Genomic DNA, 22,515 nt, shown 5'->3' with positions numbered 1-22,515 from the left:
GGGGGGGAAAACAAACCCCCTCCAGGCTAGGATTCATCTTTGATGTTTCGAAAAGAAAGACCGGGGAAAGCTGCGGTCGGGCTTCATGCATATTGTATTGCTGAGAATAGAATTTACAAGCAGCCTGATTCTCATAGTTATTAGCGATGCGAGCTGACTCTCAGTCTGCACTGATTCCCATTGATTTTGGTTTTCATATTTACAATCCCCAGGGGATTGATACGAAGCCTCCCTGACCGACTAACGGTTACCCTTCACCAGTCATTTTAATTTGTGTCTGTTGTTCTGAATTATTATGATATCATAAAACTGATGGTTCAATCACTTCACTGGCAAAATAAGGAGGCCACGTCATGTTCCAAAGAAGATAACCCTGGTTCATACTTTGCTTCAGCACATCCCCTCCATCCCATCCTATGACTTAGAATTGTGGGTGAGATCGTTTTTAGATCGTAGGTAGAATCATTTTTTTATTGTAATAATTGTTAATTCTTAAGTCGTTCATTCTTCTTTGTAGGTGGATCTTGTAGAAATCAGCCTGTCAGGTACACATAATCACACATGGTAGAAAACAGCGCCCCTCCGCGGCCGCTTTGCAACAATGCATTTCTAAAGGTATATCGTCTCATCAGATCACGTGGTTCGTGCGGAGGTTAAAGGACGCAAGTCAAATATTTTTACCAGCACATATAAAATCCATGCCGCGAAAGTTATATGGCACAGTGTACGTCATGTGACAGCTTTATGAATGACGACGTGCCGACGGTTGGCGCAGGCGCGGTGGCCAAGTGGTAAGGCGTCGGTCTCGTAAACCGAAGATCGCGGGTTCGAACCCCGTCCGTGCCTTTTGAGATTTTACGCATAAATCTCATTCTTCAGCAGTGTGTAGGCAGACAGGTTAAAATACTTTCCTCATTGATCATTTATCAGCACGCAATGACGTCATCATTGAACTGTTGCATTAACACATTATCTGTGACATAAAGCCAACTAAATAAAAAAAAAAAGTATGAAGAAAATATTAATATTTTTATTAGGTTCAATACATTAATGGCAAAAGTAATTTAAGGAATCCGATCCTTATAAGAAGTCAAACTTCTGTTGCGCACATGCTGTGACTGTTTATGTTTCAAGCTGACTAAGCCAAGACTTCATTGTGCGCCATCTGGCTCTGGGCCGGTGAGCCAAACAGTTGATTAAAGGACGCAATTAGCGTGGAGGAGGTTCTGTGCAGCTCACCCGCCAGGGATTAAAGAATGCGCTCATTCACTGGGACAAACACGCTGTCATGCGTATGGAGGATAGGGGCTGGAATTTACTCGGCTTCCCTTTCTCCCTCAACCGGCTGTGCGTCAACTGCGCCTCATGCAGCGTCATCAGAGGAAAGGAGTGGGCTGCCAGAAAAAACAAAGGAGGAAACACCCTGGATTTTCACAGGTAGTAGAGAAAAAACGATGAGGATGAGAGTCTGAAGGACTCCTGCAGGGAAACGCGCAGATTATCCTTTCATCGAATTCCCCCTTTCAAAGGGTAACTCGAAGGCTTGAAGTATGAATCAAACTTTCCCCCAAAAAGAAAAAAACTGAGATTAAAATGTTTTTTCTTAAAGAAAAAGAAAGAAAAAGAAGCAGTTCCACTGTTTGGAATTCTGAAAAGATAAAAGCGCTGTAACTTTTCTTTTCTTTCTGATCCTCTGAACCCAAAAATATGCAGGCTGATTATATACTGCACATAAAGAAAAAGAAAACAAATGTTATTTAATGAACCACTTTATATTTACCAGTAATTGCGTATAATTACACTAACTGAAAATGAGAGAGGAAGGACCACGCTTCCTCTTGAATGAAGCATGTGGCGGTTGGACGAAATCCCGCAAGGTTTTTGTGGGCCGTGACCCACACACTTATCACAGGTCCTGAATGCACCCCCGACATCAGCTCGAATTTTGGTCCGGACGCTTGTGAACGTTGCACAAACACGAAGTAACATCTGGGATTATAGGAAGACTGTGATTACACCCACAAAAAAGGTTTACTGAGACGAGTGTGTCACCGGGGAGCTGCGGCTGAGTACTGGGATCCCGGCTGTGGACCCGGACAGTTCAACAAAATATTAAAACACACAATAATAGACACAATGGGATCTATAAGTCTCTAGACTATGATATATGTTGTTGTTATTGTTGTTCATTCTTGCTTCCCTTCGTTCAAGTCGCTTTGGCCCCATCTACAGGTGAATAAATGCACCGCACTCTCGCTCTCTGCCTTGCTGCTGGTTTGATAGTTGAAATTCTTCTGGCTGTGCGATGGTTGTGTTTTTGTGTTTTTCTCATGGTAAATACTGTGAAGAAAATTAGTTCATGCTAATTTTAGATAGATTTCGTAGCCATATATAGGAAGGGGGCGGCACGGTGTCACAGTGGGTACCATCATAAAACATAAGTTCTTTAAAAAGTCTAAATCTGGTCATCTGATAATAGTCATTTATGTTTTTTTGGCGGGGAAGGAAAGACACTTCCATAGATTTTTAAATATAAACAGGGGAAAACCTGTCTTTGTCTATGTTAGATTGAGCTATGACTTCACTAAATTCCCTAAAAGAAAAAAAAAGATTTTCTTAAGTGCCATCAGCCCAAATGCACAAGAGTCAATTTCACAGTTAAAAGGCGAGCAATGGCCTGAACGGCCGTGAATCAATGTGCTGTTGTGAGGACCGGCGATCCGATCTTTCCCTCACCGACTAGCATTTGACCTCGAGTCGGAGTCTTACTTGAGTTTTGAGTCAGAGTTTCAAAATCCACTCCATCTGCATTCGGAAGACTTACAGGGAGGGTTATACTCACCTGAGAACCAAAGAGTTGTGTGATTGATCTGAGCAGCATGGCTGAAATGATGCTGCACAAACACAGTACTGTCCCTTCTCAGTTTAATTAAAAAGAACCCAATGATATAAATTGAAAGCAGTACAAAAAATGTTTGATAGGTCGCCAGGGCAAACGTGTTATGCATTTGAGTATAGGCTGCACATTGGCTCTGTGTTATCACAGAATAGATTCAGCATAAGGGCAAATCTCCGATTGAAAGGTGCTTTTCTCAGACATTTTGAAATGTCTTTGTCGCACTTGCAGAGCATCTTTTCACACTTGTCCTCCAAATCCTCTGCAAAGAAGAGCACATAAAAAGTCTTTGTTCGGTATAAGAGGATTATTCAATGGTTTAGATTAGATTTGATGAAATAGCTACCATATTAGCATTAGAATGAAAAAGGCTGTATACCACATTCAAACACCTTGTCCTTGCACGTCCACTCATACCGGGCTGTTTTGGTATGGCATCCCTTTTCCTCAGCGTAGCCGTAGCAACAGTCATGTTTGTGGCAACACCTACACGTGAAAGAAAAACAACAGGTAACATTTAGATTGAAGGCCGAACCCTGGACGAGACAGGATGAAGAAACCAGCAGGCGGGTCAGACACGGGCCTGCAGGCTGAATGAAAACACAGCAATTTTAAAGGCGGGGCCGGATGACCAAATGGGTTTCCGGAACCGGTAGTTAGCTGGATAGAGGGGGCTCAGTGTTTTACAACGTAAAAGGAAAAGATGAACACAGCAATTTAGGAGTTGGGTGAGGAATTTTTAGATGTTTTTTTTTTTTTAAGTGCCCACTGGCGAATTTAGAACAATCCCCTCCTGTCGGCTAGTCGCCCACCATTTGTGGTTCGGTCGACTCCTTCAGCGGCGGAAACTGTGTGTACTCCATTAGAATGTATAGGATGACTGGGGAAGGCCAAGGGCATCCTGGGAAGACACCAATCTGTGTGGTGGAGGGCAAAGCATCATCACTTCATGCTAAATTATATCTTTGGCCTCACGTAATGTATAGTTGGTTTATATACAGTAACCAGTCCAAAGTGTGTACGCGCGTCCCCAGGAAAGGGAGACAAAAAAAGGCGATTCAGACTTTTATTTTGTGATCTGAGAACTCACCAGTCCGTCTGGTCTATGGGCCAGCCATGACCTCCCAGTCCACAGTAGCATCCGTACCCTATGTAAACCAAGGCGGATCTCCCCGTGCTGCACCCGACGGCTGCCGCCAACTCCAAGATCCCTCTTTTGGAGCGCTGGGATCTGCGTGCTGCCGCAGAGGCCGCGGCCACTGTCAAAGGAAGCAGCCGATCAAAGGGAGAAACTCGTGGCATCGTGCTGATGATGTCATTGTTTACAGCTGTTTTCGTTGTCAGGCTACAAAATTTGGATTGAAAGTTTATTTTCTTTCTTTTTTATCCACCCTTTATGGACTCAGTTTCAAGTGTCTGAAAATGAAGTCTCATAAATGCAGGTTGTGTTCACGTTGGATTGAGACTATTTATTGTCTTTTGGAGGCAGTTTGTGGTGTCTTTATGGTGTTGGGGTGATGAACACACTTCATCACTGTAGCCTCAATGAAAGACGCATTTCACTGTGCAACTTGCTTTAGACTCAGCCAGTCAGAAACGTATGATTTATACAGAATATAAGCAAAACACACGATACAGCACACAGACAGTCAACCGGACTCTCAACGAATCGTCTGGAGGTGAACATGGATGGTTTCCCTTGAAGGTTTTCTGTACTCCCTAATAACTATTCAGGTGTTCTCTCCCTCCCCATGCTCCGAAATAAATGGCCAACTTACCGGTTAACAGGAGAAGCACCTGGTAAAACAGATTCATGGCATCCGGCAGACAGCTGAACTCCACAAGAGTCACTTTCACTGTGGGTGTAACATGGAGAGGAGGGCGTTTTGTAGCTCCTTTTTGAGTGCTCTAAAGAGCATCACCATTGAACAGAGGCTTAAAACCACATGTACGCCCCCTAGTGGACACACACCGAAGCTTTTTTAAGTGCGTCTTCTCAGCTGGTGGTGATGATGCTGCCCTAACACGTCATAGGCCAGATTTCTTGGATAGAGCGTGTCCTGTTAAAAACAACAACAACCTGTATGTTCATGCTTATTATCATTTAATTATCTTAGTATAAAAACAACAAGACCTCTGGAAGAAACACAAAGATATGCACGACACGTTTTTCAGGAGTGTGCAACCAAAAAACTGATTACAGCAGTAATCCTGCTCCTCATGGACTGACACAACCTCCACATGTCGGTCCTGTGTGCCGGCTGCTTTGTGCACCGGCTCATTACAGGCGATCAACCAGGGTGTTGCCCACGGCAACTTCTCGAGTGTGCTGCCCCGCCTCCAGCATGCCAATGGCGTGATCTCGGTTAGGTCGTCCCAGCCGTGGCAGTTCTCCAGATTTCAGCTTCTCTCTGTCTTTTCAGAGAGGTGGATTAGTCTGGTGGGATCGATTGGAGTCACAGTGACGCCAGTATTTGTTACAAATTCATCAGGAGACTTGTTCAAATAGCGAAAGATCTTATTGTCCTTGACCTCACGTGTGTTCCTGACCACTCCGCATTATGTTTTTGTGGGCGTCCGTCCGTCCGTCCGTCTGTCTTTTGACACGGACACTATTTAGGATTTATGCGTATTGATCAGCGGCTTTTATATTGTTCACTACTTGTGAGTCCTAAACAGAGAGGCGATCGCCTTGCCTCTGTTACGTGACAGTAGCTTGAGGACAGCAGAGACATGTTGTTCCATCGCATCACTAGAACTTCTTTTTCAGAACTTCTCAGCATTAGAACCTTTGTTAGAGCAACCTGAAAGATGACAGGCTGGCAGAAAATGAAAAGCAAAAACCATCTGTAGTTTCATGTTATTTTTATTACAATAATAAGTACAGCTCGCTTTTGATCTGCGTGACCTTTCAAGATTTAATGAACCTAATCAGACTCTGGGCTTGTTCATGCTGTTCTGACACACTTCATTCTTATTTTTTTACATTCTGTTGTCTTTAATTCAGGGCTGGTTCCAGGGTCAGCCTGCATCTTGTGTGTTCTATCACACTGTGTACTAACTTCATGCCTACTTTACTGCTGAGAGCAGAAGTCCGTTCACAATTTGCTCCGTCATATTTGAATTTTAATATCAGTCAAAATCTTTTATTCATTTTGAGGTTTCGCTGACGGAAAGACAGCAGAATGTAAAACAATCATTCGTCGCTACTTTCTGTTGTTTGGTAACTCAAATCTGAGTTACTGAGCAGCTCTCTGAACACATCCGCTCTGAGAATGACATGAATTGGATCACATCATTGCATTCTATCTTCTTATTGTGTTCTCTGAGAGTTTAATTTAAGCTCTGCCGTACGGGACTCTATTGTCATTCAGAATACTTTAACAGCTAAATCATAAAAGACTCATGCTTTGGGTTTGATAACAGGGAGCACGTTGTCACGTTTGTCATGCTTCCGCACGTTGAGATAAGGCCTCCCCTGGCAGTTATTATGGTCGTCAGGATGACTGTGCTGCAAGAGAGGAAACAATCCCTCAACCCTTGTGTATCTGCGTATCAACATTTAAATTGATCGGATTGGCTTCTGACTGAGACTAATGGTGTGGATGTGAAGCTTAAACAAGCAACATATGAGCAATGAATTGACAAGAAAGCTGTGTTTAATACTTATTTTCCTGTATATGCACTGGCTCCATTAATTTCAAATAAGAATAAATGAATGATTATAGCATGGCTCAGGGGAAAAGATGTTTGATGCACACTGTAAACAAATATATGTCAGGAAATACTCCTTATTAGTTTACACAGAAATGAAATACGATAAAACATGAGCGTTAAATTGCTCATGCATTTATTTAGACAGTATAACAGCAATGTCAACACTACGAATGGATATTTAATACTGTATTCTCCTTCTTCTTTATTATTATTATTAGTAGTATTCACTTGACTTGCAGTTCCTTTCTGGGTCTGTAGGGGGAAGCAGTGCTCTGGAGTCAGTGTTGACAGAACAGACGAAGAAGAGACAAAGGGCGGCCTTCTGCTATACAGCACATCAAAGCAAAGTTATTTCAGTTTTAACGCGACGTTATTTGTTATTCCTTTTAGGTAACCTACGCGAGGCTGGCTCGGAACCGCGACCCATTCATGTGAGTAGCTTCGCACGCCAGTGGCGGCTCGGCGTTTTGTGTTATATTCGCCAGTTGTCAGGCTTGGAGCGACGCCGTCTAGCTGCTGCCCGCTATTGTTTCCGTCGGGGAACTTAACTCGGACGTGCCTTCGCTTTGTATTTCCTAGAAACCGTCGTAGCCGATTAGCTCGGTGTGTTTACAGCACTGTTTAAAGTTAACACCACATGCGTATTGTTAGTGAGAAAACAACGCGAGCTACCGAATTGATAACCTCTGCTAGCAAATGATGATTGCTAACAAGAAGTGTACACTCTGGTCCCAAGCGGCGCGTAACACACGTGTGCTAACTGCCGTGCATCCTTTATCGGACGCCTCCCCATAATGACAAAATTCCTCGCCCTTAACGCTTTACGTGGAATTCTTCTACTTCATATACTACACGTGTTTAAGATAGACATACACAGCTTCTCCTTAACTTACTGTGTAATATATATTATAATGCAAAGAGCACACAGACGTTTTTAACACTGGCTCGTAAGTTAACAAAGATGTTCAGATTTAATTTCCGGAATCACGAGTGTCGTCATCACTAAACACGGAAGCTAATAACCCCGAAGGCGTGCAGTCAGAACGAGCTCCTGAAGACCATGATAATTAGCACTGACTGACATTGACGTTAGGGTTTGTCGGCAAACCAGTCTGACGACTTGATGATGTGCAAATATAATAGTCGTGCTTTGATTGTGTGTGTTTGTTGAGTTTTCAGATGCTATATAATCATTATCATTTCAGGTGCTATCAAAGGAGTGCGCTTTAAAACACAAACATGTCCGAAGCCTGTCAGGACAGACGGGGTCGCTGGCAGGAGATTCAGAAGGGCCTGCAGTTCATCCAGTGAGTGTCGTCGTCGCTCTTTTTTTATTTTGCTGTGATGACTTCTGACTGTGATCAAAGCAGAACCTGTTCTGGACACTGTTCTTGTGATTAATAAGTAACAGTCAGTGACGGCTGACTAGTTTCATTTATAATACGAGGATGTTTTTCCGGAACATATCTGAGTTTTGCACTCGTGCGCCGCAACTTCTTATTATTTAATCCCATCTGACATCTGAGCTTTCATTACCAAAAACAAAAGTGATACTTAAAGTGCTAATCTGCCATCTCATGCTGCGCAGGAAACTAAGATTGATTAACAAATAAAGGAATGTCACTTTTTTTTTCTAACTGCCGTCATCTTCATTATGGAGAGCCTCATCAGAAACTCTTCATTTAAGTGTGATGATGTGAAATAAAACGGAAGACATTTGGATTTTACTTCACACACACACACCTTCCTGTCTTTATTTCTGGTGTCTGATTTTTCAATGCCGAAACAAACTGTACCAACGATAAAACAATGGAAAACATAGCTTTTGTAATGCGTCTTGGTAAATATGAATAATGACATTAGATTCTCTCTCATTCCACTGTAACCAGTTCTATTAAACTTTGTCCTGCTAACATGATCCTCTCGCCTGCCTTTAGATCGACCCTTCCGTTCCCCGGGAGCCAAGAGCAGTATGAGGTAAAAACGTGTCGCTTCTGTTGGATGATGATGATTCCCGGCTTGTGTCCGTGTGTCAACATTTGCACTGCGTTGAGCTAAACTGATCAGAGCATTGATATCTGGGCCAGACAAAAGGCAAAGCGTGGTGTTCTATGAAGTAAAGGTTCGACCCGCTGCATTCCGCGTGAGATCTCTGCTTCCTTACATTCTCAGGTGTTCATTAAGGATCTGGTGTGGAACCTTTTTGGAGAAGGGAACGACGTGTTCAGAGAAGGGGAATGGTCCAAGTCCATCGAGATGTACACCGAAGCGCTGAGTATAGCGGAGTACGCCGACTCTGAGGAAATCGGTATCCCAACGGGTTTACTGGAGAAGCTGTATGCAAATCGTGCCGCCTCATATCTAAACGTTGTCCCGGTAAGTTGCCCCTGCCTTTGGTTCCAGTTTAGATGCTAATCATTTCGTGTTTCTTCACGCTTTGACATCAACAATTAGCCGCACACCATGACATCACCGGAGTCCCACATCAACGGGGAAGCGAACAAGCTTCCCGTCGGTACCGAGGAACCGTCACTCCTAACGCCAAATGTTTGTCCGTTTTAACCAGACGTATTATTCTCATGGAATCGTTGAGATCTGAAAATGGTTTGAGGCTCAACGAAGTTCTGTAATTTGGCTGTCATGAACAAAAAATCTATTTAAAAAGCATGAATTAGGTAGGAAGGTGATGAAAGGCTTGAAAATGAATATCGACCGGCTCCAATGCTATCAACCACTCCGCTGACCGAGCACCTTCAGTCGAATTCCGATCACAGAGCGGCATCTTTGTTCCGTATTCACTCGGGATCCTTTCTTCTTTCTCAGAGGCTGTATGACCAAGCGTTAGAAGACTGTGAAAAGGCTCTCCAGCTGAACGAGGGGAACTACAAAGCACTGTATCGGAAAGCCAAATCCTTGAAGGAGATGGGACGACATCAAGAGGCCTACGAGGCCGTTGCCAAATGTTCTCTAGTCGTGCCTCAGGTGAGGCGGACATGTGTGTTTCGTGCTCCTGTACAGATTCCACTCTTTGTTTGGTCTCGGCAGACGGCCTTCAGGAACGTCGCGTTCCCAGCGTTCATTATGTTTCTGTCATGGAGGCTAAAATTAAAATGGTTATTATTGACTTTGGTTTGTCTTGTTTAATTTGTTTTTAAGCTGCTTCGTCAGGGTACATTTAGCGCTTGCTGTTGCCATGGGCAACGCTAACATATAAAATGTGTATGTCCCCATTCAATTTAGCTTCTTCTTTTCCCAGGATCCTAGCGTCACCGTGCTGACTCAGGACCTCGCCAAAAGTTTGGGATTGAAAATCCGTAAAGCTTACATCAGGAGTAAGGTACGTACCGCCGTGAGGGCGGCGGCGCCGTCGGAGGAGGAGGTTTCATTCATGTGAAGGAGACGTCATTTTCTGATTCTGGATGGCATCGACTTTCGGGGTTGTGTGAAGGTTCTTTTCGTTTCTCTTTCCATAGCCGGCCTTGAATGTTTTGCAGGGGTCGAGTTACCAGGATACGTCGTGCGACCAGGTGAGCAGCAGCTGCTACGTCGTCTGCGTTATGTTTCTAGACTCTGGCGCGTCGCTCACCGGAATTCTTCTGCATTTATTCAGGCTTCCCACGACTCCTCTTCCGTTGAGGATATAGAAATTGGTAAGCTGCTTATTAAACGCATTTTGAATAGTCAGCTGGAGGTAGCGGGACCTCGCTCTCTCATCCCGGTTCTCCCCCATGTGTTTTAGAAGTAGCCCAGCTGAGCCAGGACAGCGGCATCGACGTTCCGGTCCCGGATCCAATCCAGCCTCTTGTAGCCGTCGCCTTTCCTTCAAACGGCGCGACAGTGGCCGAACTCCACAACCACACTCTGTCCTCTGTGACCCAGTCGGAGCCGGCGTGCTTCGAGTCCGTCTCCGTGGCGGCGCCGCTTCACATGTCCACGTTTAACGGGTGCAGGAGCGGCAACCCGCGCCCAATGCGTCAGCCGAGTCCAGATTATGACGCCGACGTAATCGAAGATGATTTAGATGATCTCCTGGACCAAGCCGGCCCCGAATCAGCCATGGTTAGCGATTCTATGCCCCCCCCCCCCCCTTACAAAGGTGATATCTGAAGATGATGAATGCAATTTATTCTAAATGTGAACAAATTGCTTCCAGGGTATTCCCACGGTGAAGGGGCCCCTTCCTTTGCCAACCAGCATCGCTTCGGGCAGCCCCATGCCCAGTTCCTTCCTGATGCCCTTTTTGCACAGCAGTGCTGAGCAGTGCACCGTGAATCTGCCCGCACTGTATCACAAGTCCGGCTCGAGCTCCTACTTTGGTATGGACACTTTCGGTGCCCTCCCACCCACAATGGACTCGTTAGATAACCTTAGCATGGGAGATTTTAAAACGGGTAAGTTATTTACCGTGTTTTCTTACTTGGTTAATCGTGCTGAGAATATGAGCCGACTCCTGATTCTCTCCTCAAATTTCAGATTATACCTCAAGTAGATTCATGCCACAGGTAATTCATCATCACCGTCCAGACTCTTCAGTCTTCTCTTCTCCAGGCTAACGGTGTTATTATTTCTTTTAAAGCTGGACAATGCTGAAATTCCGATGGGAATGGCGGTGGGCATGCCTGAAGTGAAGGGTCTTCCTGCTGCCGTAGATTTAGCGAAGAACCCGTTGGCCGACACGCACGAGTTCAAGCAAGCGTGCTCGGCGTGCTACATGAAGACCGGTGAGGACACGGTTCTTCCGGTCCAGCCTGTGCGTGTCTCTAAGGTTCTGTTTAACGGGTCCTTTCATGGTCGTGTCCTCAGGGCCGGGCGTGCTGGATTACACATTTCACACGGAGGAGCACAAATGCAAAAAAGACTCTTTGCTCGGCAGAATCAAACATTCACCGGACAAAACGTGGAAGCTGATTCGGCCCAGGCCAACGAAGACTCAATATGTTGGACCTTATTACATCTGTAAAGGTGTGTGTGTGCGTTTTCTTTGCTCATAAATAGTTTAGTTTGCCTTAATTTATTCACGTTGACACAAATCCTTTTGTTGTATTGGAATAAATGTTGCCGGAGTTGAAGGGCCGTTCGTCCTGCGCGTCGGCGACACTAAAATGTTGCGTCTTTCCAGAGGTGGCTGTTGGGATGGACTGCATGTACCCTGGCCACTGCACATTTGCATACTGCCAAGAAGAGATTGATGTCTGGACTCTAGAGCGGAAAGGTTTCATCTCCAGAGAGCTGCTCTTCGATCCCTACGGGCCCAATTCCAATATCAGCTTGACGATCCCTAAGATCTTACAGGAGCATCATGGGATATTCATGTTTCTCTGCGGGGTGAGGACTCGATGCGACGTCTGTTTGTCAGTGAGCCCTTTTGAATACGTCTGCCGCCGCGCTGAATTAAATGAGCCTATTGTTGTCGAAGTTCTCGTTTACCGGAAATATGAGCCGCGTCTCAGATCTGAAGTGGCGTCCTGAGAACGACGCCAAAGAGCTACGGCACTTTTGTAATTAGAACTTGTGTAGTTGTGACTGCAGCCGCTATAGTGACAAATAGAAGCGGAACATTGGCAGAAGGAAACGCCCCTGAACTGAGACACAGCTGTAGGCAAGGGGGTGGAGCCTGAACACGTAATGATGGGTAAAGACGTGCGACGCGTGACGCTGCGTGGCGAGGATCCTGTGGCCGTTCTTTCCTCGCCGTGAACCGGCTGCGTTTCATTGGCAGGTGTGCTTCGACCATAAACCCAGAATAATCAGCAAAACCAACAAAGACGACCCGTCGCGCTGCTCTCATCCGGTGACCAAGCACGACTTTGAGGATCACAAGTGAGCGATTTCTCCTCTCGCCGCTCCGACACCAATCATCGTCTCATGAAAGGCGTGGCTTGTGGACGCTTGTTCTCCTGTTTTTGGCCTCTCAGGTGCCTGGTTCACATTTTGAAGGAGAATACAGTCCGGTATTCCAAAATCCGCCCCCTGAGCCCTCTGTGCCAGCTGGATCTTTGTCGCCATGAGGTGCGTTACGGCTGCGTGAGGGAGGACGACTGCTTCTACGCCCACAGCCTCATAGAGCTGAAGGTCTGGATGATGCAGCACGAGCTCGGTAAAGCCGCCGCCAAATCCTCCAGAGGCAGGAGATGGTCCAGAAACGCCACATTTTAGAGGCTGCGTCTCACTTTGTTTTGTCCTTTCACTGCGAATCGGAATAGGGATCACTCATGAAGGTATCATCCAAGAAGTAAAGAAGTTTTGGAACTCACCAGCTTCACAGCAGGGCGCTCAGGTTGGCTCCTTTTTTGAGCTCGTTCGTCGTTGTTCAGTCTTCGCTTCGTGCTGACCGCAGACCTTTTTATTGGCAGCTTTCCACGGCTCAGAGGAGGTTTGGACCCCCGAATCTGAAGATGATGTTCGTCTGTGGCCAGTGCTGGAGGAACGGACAACCCAGCGAAGCGGACAAAAACAGGAAGTACTGCTCCGCCAAGGCCCGACACACGTGAGTGCTTCCAAACCTTGAACACGCATTGTGGACGGGAGATTGGATCCAGAAAGTGATCCGCAAACTCTGTCTCAGGTGGGCGAAGGACAGGCGGGTGGTGCTTGTGAGTTCTACTGTTAGGAAAAAATGGACAACAGTCAGACCTCTTCCAACCAAAAAACCCATCCCAGCTCAGTTTGAGGTAAGTCGGGCTTTTCCTTTAACCCTAAAATGTTTGTTCCTTGTTAAAAGAAATCTAAAATGACCCCCCCCTCACTTTCTGTTTCCGGCCTAGATTTGTATGCATGTGACGGCTGGAAAGAAATGTCAGTACATTGGGAACTGCACATTTGCTCACAGTGTGGAAGAAAGAGACCTTTGGACCTACATGAAGGAGAACAACAGTGAGTGTGATCCGGGCGGACGCTTCGCGCTCGCGTCTGAATTAGGCCCAGCATGTGAAGCCCTCTTTATGTCATCACACAGTTCCTGACATGGATCAGCTGTACGAGCAGTGGCTGCAGTCTCAGAAGCCTGGCTGGGGCGAAGAGGCGTCCGGCAACTCTGTGAGGGAGAACGGCAAGCAGATCCACATGCCGACAGACTACGCCGAAGAAGTGGTGAGTTTAAATCCATCGGCACGACGCGGCAAAAACCGGATCGGAATTATTCATCACTTTTTTGTTCTTTTTTTTTTTATGCAGACCGGTAATCACTGTTGGCTGTGTGGTAAAAACTGCAACAGTGAGAAGCAGTGGCAGCAGCACATCACGTCAGAAAAACACAAAGACCGGGTGTTCAACTCCGAGGACGACCAGAACTGCTGGCAGTACCGATTCCCCACAGGAACCTTCAAAGTTTGTCAGAGGTGAGATAATCCCGGTACAGTCCCAGCTGGGTTTTTGGTTGTTTTTTTGTTTTGTTTGGTGACCTTTGACCCCTCCCCCTGTGTCCCGACAGGTTCCTTAAAGGCACGTGCACGGAGGACGAATTGTGTAAAATGGCGCACGGGGCGCAGGAACTAACAGAGTGGAAGGAGCGCAGAGAATTCCTTTTGATGAAACTTGCCAAAGCCAGAAAAGACCATCTTATAGCACCGAACGACAATGACTTTGGAAAATACAGTTTTCTGCTTAAAGACATTATATAAATTATATGATCTCGGCACTTATGCTCACGTAAGCTAGCAAATGTAATTCGAACAGTCTTGAGTCAGACGCTCGAGCCCAGCATTCTGATTGGCAGCTGGATCGCAGAGCAGTCGGTCAACAACCAAAAAATACCACAACGTATGCGAGACACTTGAAGTCGTGCTTGGCGCGCCATTGAGTGGCGTGCGTGGGGGACGGGGGCGACGGGGGCGACGTGTTTTAACCTTCGATCCAGTTGACCTGAAAAAACAAAAAGTGATTTCTTTTGCAGCAGTTTATGTATGCTAACGGCCTTCAGTTAAGTTGAAAGGATGGAATACTTAAATCCTCAGTTCAGGCATTCTCGCTACCCATTAATCTGTTACCGGTGTAATGAACGCCACGTCAAATAAAGCCTTTGTTTTTTGTTTTTTCTTAATCCGTGAGAAAGCATTTCCCAAAGCGGTGCTGAAATATTCCGAGGGATGATTCTGTTACAGGTATTCTAAATGATGCACGTCATAAAAGCGTGTGTGAAATGTTCCCATCACGCACCAGTTTTGATTAATAATTATAGAAAAAAAAAAGATGGAAAATACCATTACAAAGACTTTATTTACAAATTTATGACAGAACCTTAAATACTAAAGCGCCACTCTTTCCCCACAAAACGGACCTCCAATAGTAAGCAGGCTGAAAAATAACTGGCAGACTCCACAGTGAAAAAACAATTTATCCCTCTTGCGTCACGCATCCCAGTAAGGAAGGGGGGGGGCATGCTGTTCAGGCCTGGGAGGTAGTCTTTTTTTCCATTTGTCAGAAATCACTAACGCCGCATGCATCCCCAGCCAGACAGTCGTGACGGGAGCAGGTCGTCCTGCCGCCAGGGAAGGCGGCGCCTCACAGAAACGATCAGGCCATCACCTGCTGCAGGTCCTCCACCTCCAGCTTCCACATCCGTCTGTGGAGCGCTGCGAGCTCGGAGAGGTCTGCCATCTTCACTGCACGGATGACTGGCTCCGGGGAGACGGTCTGGATGGCGCCCATCACCATGACGTATTTCCCTGCGCAAACAGTCGCAGGTAGTCAAATGTTCAGCGACAATAGATTCAAGGAAACAGGAAGGATGGTGTTTATGTATGTAGTTCTCTGACATTGTTTTTATTCTTCAGTTTCTTGGTTTGGACTCAGAATTCAGGCTGGTTTGTGTCGACTTATAAATAAAATGGGAGTAAAAAAAAAAGGCTCAACTCATTTTAGGACCGGACTCCAGACAAAAAAAAGGGGATAGGAAGAGACAGGTGAGGCCTGCCAGGCCAAGAGGAGGATTCATGACGTCATTGATGCTGATTGTGTTAAATAAATACAATTGAAAAAAAAATGTTTTAGACCCAAGTTTTGTCTTCATAGAATTGTGTATTGATTTACGTTACGAATGAAATCAAGAGATCAACTAAAAGAGAAGGAACAAAGGTGAGACGCCACCGCGACCGGAAGCGGTCCTCGGGAAGAATATGACGTATACGGAACCAGAAACCAACTTCCGCCTCCCTCCCATACCTTTGGACAAGCACGGCTTCCCTTTGGGAATGTTGTTGACGCCTTGAACCGCGAACGTCCCCGTCTCATCCATCAGCAGCACGGTGTTGCCGTCCAGCTGGGCTTCCAGGACGGTTCCCTGCATCCACACCAGTGAGACCAGCAGAGAACGACCCCCACCGAGGCTGACGTCATACGCGCTCCCGCTGTCAGCGCCCCCCCGGCGCTCCGCCGTCCTCAGCTGACCGGATAAGACTTTAATCGGCGGCGGCCGGTTAGCCTCTAACGTTTGTTCTCGTTTGAACATCACTGAGCACCTAGTATATCCCGCCAAAGATGTTGTGGCGGAAGTTCGTACACATCACTTCCCGTCCACTTCCTATTTCACAATAAAAGCATTGACAAAGCCATATATTATTTGAAAGGTACCCGGTGTACTTTGAACAGCATTTCGTTTTTTTTAACAGATGATATACAATTTCTTGGGCAACGTTTTCATCGAACTTCAAATTGTTAGAATTAGTTTTGTTGGGATGAAAAAAGGAAACTCAGGAAATGGGAATACACACCACCAATTTGAGAGGATCTTTTTATTCTAATATTGGCTGTGCTGTAATTTGTGGTTTGACGGATTTTTGACTGAGTAGGCGACCTGGAAATTACATTTTATTTTTAGAGAAAGCCAAGATCGCTCCTCTCCAGCTATTCCTCGAATGACCATTCCCTTGTGAACTGGCCCGCAACTTTCCTGCATACGTCCTTTCCGCTGTGTAAAAAGTCCATTCAGCAAACTGCAGAAGTGCTGAACTAGTAAAAATAAAATAAAGGTTGCCTAAGATGTTTCCCAAGATGAATACTATTGCTTTAAAAATGAAAAAAAATAGCTGGGAGGTTTCAGCACAAATTAAAATAACCCAACCACAGTGGTTTTAATTCATTTCCTGTATATGAGGTACTTTATCTGTCCTGCAGTCTAGAAATTATACACCAGTTCAGCCAGCAAGTCATGAATAATTCCAGGACAGAAAATTTTGCACTTGAATTTTACACGGCACTGTAATGACCAGGAGAATAATGCAGTCAGGAATACTGTCCCAGTTTTATGTCTTCCAATCATTCCGCTGTATGACGCACTTGCCTACATGGAAACGAAAAGTATTTCATGTGGGCCCAGCCAGAGATAATGTTTGTAATCATACTAAAAGCTTTACTAAATTCCAACCAGGACATTTTTCCAGAGTTCCTGGAAGAATAAAATGCACCAGCCGGCTTCAAGATTTATTTTTTAGTAAGACAATGGCCCTGAAACGTAACTAAATAAATGCAAAGTTTGAATACAAAAAAAAAAAAGGCCATGATGCATTTGTTTCATTAAATAAGTTTTATTTCTTTAAGAATAATTGAAGAAAAGTGTTAGGAATTTCTGTACAATTATTTCACCGTTGGGATTTGCTGAAACCTTAGAGCGGAGAAATGTTACGTTGCCACATAGTGCACTTTTAACCTAAAAACAATTATTAGTCCGCAGGAATCCGTCGGTTTCCTGGCAATATCTTCCAAAAAGTTCCTTAACCCTCGTTGTTGACTCCAGCTCTTCTCAATCCCAGTTCATCATCACCAAAAAAAAGAGAGGCACATTAAAAAAACTGCCATTTTCCAAGGACTGTGTCTTTGATTGCATCAACAAACTGTGTAGGCACCCAGTAGACCCAATACTGAGAGGCTTCTGTCGGACCCAACTGAAAAGCCTACAAAAGACGGGGGCAGAAACACAATGACTCATCACATTTACAGTTCAAAAATGTTTATATTCCTGACTTTCAAGTTTCTGATGAAGTATTTTGGTTAAATACACCGCCGTGACATTTAAGTAGCGCCTCCACATAAGAGATGAGCTATATTCTTCACAACGCGACGCTCTTTATATCAATGATTTTATGACGCATTATTTTGTTTTCTCAAAAACCGACCCTGCTCAGATGAACCGGTTCGATTAAGTTACCGTACTCGTTCTAGGACTTCTGTTTCACTGACAATGATGAACAGAGGCGCGCTTCGACATTAAAGGTTAATCTGGAGAAAGCGGTGACATTTCCCGCTCTGCTGCAGAACCCAAAACAACAGACGACGACCCCATCACTCTTGATCCGCTCGCGAGGCAGTGACTTCGGTGCACGGCTCAGACTGCACTCTTCCAGAGAACATTTTTCCTCCTGACGATCATTTACGTACTTGCAAGTATCATTTTTGTTCACCGAAACAAGATAATAGAACAACTTTTACATTGTTTATTTTGTGTTATTCATCAACTATCTAGAAAGCACAAAAACGGTCCACAAAACTAACAACGCTTAGGGATCTTGCTAGCTTGCACCCTTATCAGCTTAACTTGTGTTGTCAAGTTCGGGCGGTGAATTTCATGAACGTTTTTGGAGGCACGACGAGATTTATTGTTATCGAAATATGCTCGAAAGCAATGCTGCAAACAATCTTTCAAATCCAAACGGACTTTTTACTTAAGTGCAGCAAACATCCGATCTGATCCTTAGTTGCTAATATCACTATTTAAAGCCCCTCTTCGTCATTTGGTGTCGTAAATTCATAGCCCATAGTGACGCTTGTTTCAGCATGAGCCCGGGCCCTAATGACTTTTCATGCGATGCAGAATAGTTACCATCATGTGATAATCCTCATGACCTTCAATAGGCTCAGACACCACGTTTTTGATGGAGCCCATCGGCACTTTCTCTGTTCTTTCTGGAGACGGGGAGAAAAGAAAAGATCAACATGTAATTAGGACTTTTTTTTCTCCTCATTTGTGTGACAATGAATTTGTCAAAAAGAGGAAGGAAATCCTACCCTTGGTTCCGATCCACAACTGGTCCTGCTCCAGTTTGAACGTGAGTCTAACTTTTCCCCCAGACTTGTTAAACATTCCAGATAAAGGCACTGTGGGTAACCGCTCCTGTAGGCGAGAGGATGCGTCGGTCACTGTTTCTGGTATCAGATTTAATAATCAACACCTATATGCGAAAAGAGCTTTGGACTTCTGAATTCTCTTTAATCGGGGGAGGGTGTCACTGTTGTTCTGCCTCTGAGCCAGCGGTGGAGACAGTGATGAATCGACGTCTGTATAAAGGTGAAGAGGGCAAGGTGGATGGACAAAGCAGGGGTGAGATGCATCGTGAAAATGCCGTTAGATTGGAGACTGGGAACTCACTATCACCTCCACCGGGGCGGGGGCTATGTAATCACCGACGATGGTCCGTTTGTCTCTTAGCAACTTAACTCAAAAAGTTCTGAATGGATCTTAAAGACATTTTCAGGAAAAGTTGGGAATGTTACCAGGAATATGCTGCTTGGTGGAGGTCTGCGCTCTCTTAAAGTTTTTCTAGTTATTATCTGGCATCAACAGCCATGTAACAGTGAAGGCATTATTTCCATGCGTACAAATGGAACGCATCTCTTGTCCTTTTCGCTCACCTTTGTTCCTTTAATAGCTGTCATTATGTCCTCTGGTCTACCTTTGTCCAAAACCTTCCTGTGTTGCTGAAACAAGAGAGCAGTTTTTAAAATCACAAAACAAGAACATTTCACTCCGTTCTGCAGAGACGTCCTTCCTCTTACCTTTTGTCTGCATAAAGGCTCTTTCTTGTTTTCTTCAGCTTTGACTTCCTGCTGAATGGCCTCTTTGGGTGTATTAACAGCTAAAACATCATTTATTGTTGACCCTACCACCATTATTTTTGCACCATTTGTAATCTTTATTTCACGTAGCGTCTTGTCCTCTGGAAGCAGTCCTTTGTACATCACTTTCTGCATTGCCGGTGGAAGACCTTGGACACACGTGGGACACATTGTAGATTTTAATCTGTAAAACCGCCCTGGCTAAGGGGGAACGCCCGATGCCTCTTACCAGTGAGAGAATGGATGCTCTCTTTTAGCTTGGCTCCGGTGTCATCAACAGGTATTTTCAGGTCGTATTTATTTTTGTTCCAGATGATCTTCAACTCCACCATCTCCTTGTCACCTGCGTCGTCCCCATTACTAATACTAGAGTCCTGAGTTGTGGCATTTCCTGCATCCGTGTGAGACGTGGCTTCTGCAGCAACCTTTTCAGAAAGTGGTTCAGCATCATTCGGCTTTGCCTCAGTCTCCATTATGACTTCTTCACTTCCTGGAAAAAAGAAAGAAAGTGAAATGAAAACAATACAAAAAGTGGAATTGAGCTTGAACTCAAACCTGGCCCGTAAACAACGAGCAGCTAGAAATACCTGATCATGTCCCTACTCGTATATTTATATTTTTACATAAATAGATTTAGAGAATCTACCCGGCTTCAAGGTAAGTATCCATGAGTCACATGACAAATGCAGTGAGAAGTGATAACTTTGAAAGATCACATTTTGTAACAGAGAAGTTTAAATTAGATTACAATTATGATTAACTTCTGATGGGTTTTATTTTACACAATTATTCAACAGATTCATTGATAATGAAATATCAGGATCAAGAACACATCTAATCGGTTCAGCCTCTGGTCTGAGTGGATGTTTGTGGTAACTTAAAAAAAAAATGCCTTCATGGTATTTTACATGCAAATAGAAAACCTACTGCCGACATAGATGCATAAAACGTTAAGAATGTCTACAAAATAAATACAATAAGTGATTGATATTGATATTGATCTTCCACTTGACAATCTTGACTGACAAATATTGAATTCATCATCTTCCCTTTAATTAGGCTGATCTAGGTTTTCGTCAACTTTGAATTCACGTCTTGTATCAGACTAAGATCAACCAGATCTCTTCAGAAACAGAAATGTAACAATACTTATAAAGTATGAAGTGTATTTAAGTTTTCCATCGTCATCGTGGACTTTCTAGCTCTTTTCATCTCTAATATTTATCGTCGAGGCAGCAAAGTTACTTGTGCGTTAATTCATGACTTAAATAAATGTGAGTGAAAGACTTGAAACAGAAAGCAAACTCTTCCAATGCCGTCAGCCTCGACTGGTAACAGAAGAGGTAACGTGAACGTAGCGGAAAAGTTACAGTACGTCGGTACTTCGTCGTTACTATTCATAACCTCACCATATTTAGTTAGGTCTTTAATATCACATGGTACCCAAGTTAAACTAAACATAATTTGATCTTCCAAATCAACACGAATTTACAGGTCTTCGACGAATCTGGCTAAATGACTGTTAGCTATCGTTTACGTTAGCTAGCTACCCACACTGAAAATATAAATAATAACCTTAGAGAGAAACCTACAATCACATAGCGCGGCACAAATAAGGGCCCAGATTAACATGACAGTTAAACACACGTCTGATTTCACTAACAGTGTTTCGACTCAATGTAAAGACGTCAGTAAAATCCTGCTCTAACGTTATTTTCTCAATACCCACCATCCTGGGTCGCCATGATGATTGTGTACAATCTGTTGTAGGTTGTGACAAAGATACTACATACAGCGGGATGACGCGGTTAGTCAGGAAGCGAGTCGACCACGTAGAAAGGTTGAATCAAACGTCCATCTTTGTGTCACAGCGTGGAATATAGAAAGAAGATGAGTTAGTAAGTGACGGGACAAGTTCAAGGAAACCTACCGTCAAAAGGTCAACAACATTAAGAGTTTCAATTCAATGGGGAGAAGATGCGCATGCGCAATCGAAAGTAACATTCCAATAAAGTTTTTTTTTTTGAATGAAGCAATATTTTTTTTTATGACAAAACAAAAGCCGCGTCAATGCGGCACATTTAAGCAGAGTCGTCGCTTAATAAAAAATTACCATCAGAGCAATTCGAAAACGCGAAGTGAAAAAAGTTGGTACATACGGGAATTTTTGGCAAATCCGGAAGTCATCGATTGGGAGTCCTCTTGCTTCACGTATCTTCTTTGTTGGAGAAGCAGCGAAAGCAGACACCGACAGGGGGCACTTTACGCAAAGTCCGTTTCTCTTAATCGATATCGGTTACGTTTGGGTTTAAAATGACGTACTTGTTGCTACCGTAACCATGAAAAATTAACTCGTTCCTCATTACTCTTCATTAAAACCCCGCAGATTAAATCTTGTAAAAGAAGACAGTCTCACTGCACGATTCTTGTGTCAACTTCAACTGAGAGCTCCTTTTAACTACCAGATCGATCATTTGTGAAATGGTTATTTCTAAGAAGTTTATAGGAACTTCTTTGCTGTTGTTTTATAGTTCATGTCACTCTAGAACTGCAGGTAGCTGAATAAAAGCCATGGATTAAATAAACTTGATCATTATGGTCTTCAATCAGTAGAGTTTGAATTTAGATTATATTACTTGATAAACACGTGTTATGACGCTACATCTATCTGTTATCACATTGTGACAAAACACATGTACATTATAGATTATTATATATTAAAATCCTCCATATGTGATTCTATAATCCATACTGGATTACATATCCAGAAAAAGAGGCCCAGAATCAACATTCATCTTTAACAATTTCATCCAAATTCATTCATCATTTTTCCGAGTTATTCTGCGAACAAATACGCGTGGACGTCCATTGTCACGGGACGGTTTTCCACGGGGAATATTCCTCCTGGTAACCTCTGGAAGGCAGCAGAGTTTAAGGAGCGTAATTTACTGTAAATCGCACAAGAAGAAGACAAAATCGGTGTGAGAGGATGTCTACAAGGCGAAGAAGAGAAAGGAAGACCGCAAAAATTGGCTTTAATGAAAGTCACAAGTTGTCCTGCGTACTTGTTATTAAAG

At 44.1% G+C, this 22,515-nt stretch overlaps 4 protein-coding genes and 1 non-coding gene across 6 annotated transcripts; 2 read left to right on the top strand and 3 right to left on the bottom strand.

Annotated features, from left to right (window-relative positions):
• Nucleotides 1-774: 774 nt before the first annotated feature.
• On the top strand, nt 775-846 carry trnat-cgu (transfer RNA threonine (anticodon CGU)). Its single transcript has one exon. It is a non-coding gene; the product is annotated as a tRNA-Thr (tRNA).
• A 2,179-nt stretch (nt 847-3,025) lies between these two features.
• Nucleotides 3,026-4,711, bottom strand: LOC137915003 (phospholipase A2-like; the record flags this gene model as incomplete). Its single annotated transcript, XM_068758482.1, has 4 exons — nt 4,675-4,711; nt 3,987-4,155; nt 3,276-3,382; nt 3,026-3,158 (listed from the first exon to the last, which is right to left on the bottom strand). Coding segments are annotated over exons 1-4 (446 nt in total), but the record flags the coding sequence as incomplete, so codon positions are not given.
• Nucleotides 4,712-6,951: 2,240 nt separating this feature from the next.
• LOC137914998 (zinc finger CCCH domain-containing protein 7A-like) lies at nt 6,952-14,622 on the top strand. Its single transcript, XM_068758476.1, has 23 exons — nt 6,952-7,044; nt 7,819-7,920; nt 8,551-8,590; nt 8,786-8,989; nt 9,437-9,595; nt 9,870-9,950; nt 10,087-10,140; nt 10,224-10,263; nt 10,353-10,672; nt 10,767-11,004; nt 11,087-11,115; nt 11,190-11,334; nt 11,417-11,575; nt 11,733-11,938; nt 12,333-12,433; nt 12,529-12,710; nt 12,817-12,890; nt 12,967-13,100; nt 13,179-13,284; nt 13,378-13,486; nt 13,569-13,702; nt 13,787-13,950; nt 14,043-14,622. The coding sequence occupies exons 2-23, from the start codon at nt 7,853-7,855 to the stop codon at nt 14,230-14,232; spliced, it is 2,937 nt and encodes a 978-aa protein (XP_068614577.1). The 5' UTR covers nt 6,952-7,044; nt 7,819-7,852; the 3' UTR covers nt 14,233-14,622.
• A 335-nt stretch (nt 14,623-14,957) lies between these two features.
• LOC137915004 (recQ-mediated genome instability protein 2-like) lies at nt 14,958-16,058 on the bottom strand. The gene is made up of 2 exons (XM_068758484.1): nt 15,773-16,058; nt 14,958-15,276 (listed from the first exon to the last, which is right to left on the bottom strand). The coding sequence occupies exons 1-2, from the start codon at nt 16,056-16,058 to the stop codon at nt 15,125-15,127; spliced, it is 438 nt and encodes a 145-aa protein (XP_068614585.1). The 3' UTR covers nt 14,958-15,124.
• Nucleotides 16,059-17,072: 1,014 nt separating this feature from the next.
• Nucleotides 17,073-21,447, bottom strand: LOC137915000 (ubiquitin domain-containing protein UBFD1-like). Of its 2 annotated transcripts, none has more exons than XM_068758478.1 (7): nt 21,168-21,319; nt 19,668-19,928; nt 19,379-19,587; nt 19,235-19,300; nt 18,611-18,716; nt 18,426-18,508; nt 17,073-17,499 (listed from the first exon to the last, which is right to left on the bottom strand). In XM_068758478.1, the coding sequence occupies exons 1-7, from the start codon at nt 21,181-21,183 to the stop codon at nt 17,389-17,391; spliced, it is 852 nt and encodes a 283-aa protein (XP_068614579.1). In that variant the 5' UTR covers nt 21,184-21,319; the 3' UTR covers nt 17,073-17,388. The 2 variants fall into 2 exon arrangements, with proteins under 2 accessions (XP_068614579.1, XP_068614580.1); XM_068758479.1 differs by lacking the exon at nt 21,168-21,319 and adding an exon at nt 21,369-21,447 and having other exon boundaries at nt 17,075-17,499.
• Nucleotides 21,448-22,515: the final 1,068 nt, after the last annotated feature.

The sequence above is a fragment of the Brachionichthys hirsutus genome, unplaced genomic scaffold (genome assembly GCF_040956055.1).
Source record: "Brachionichthys hirsutus isolate HB-005 unplaced genomic scaffold, CSIRO-AGI_Bhir_v1 contig_848, whole genome shotgun sequence".
Lineage (NCBI taxonomy): Eukaryota > Metazoa > Chordata > Actinopteri > Lophiiformes > Brachionichthyidae > Brachionichthys > Brachionichthys hirsutus.
This window is presented reverse-complemented; position numbering and strand designations above follow the sequence as displayed.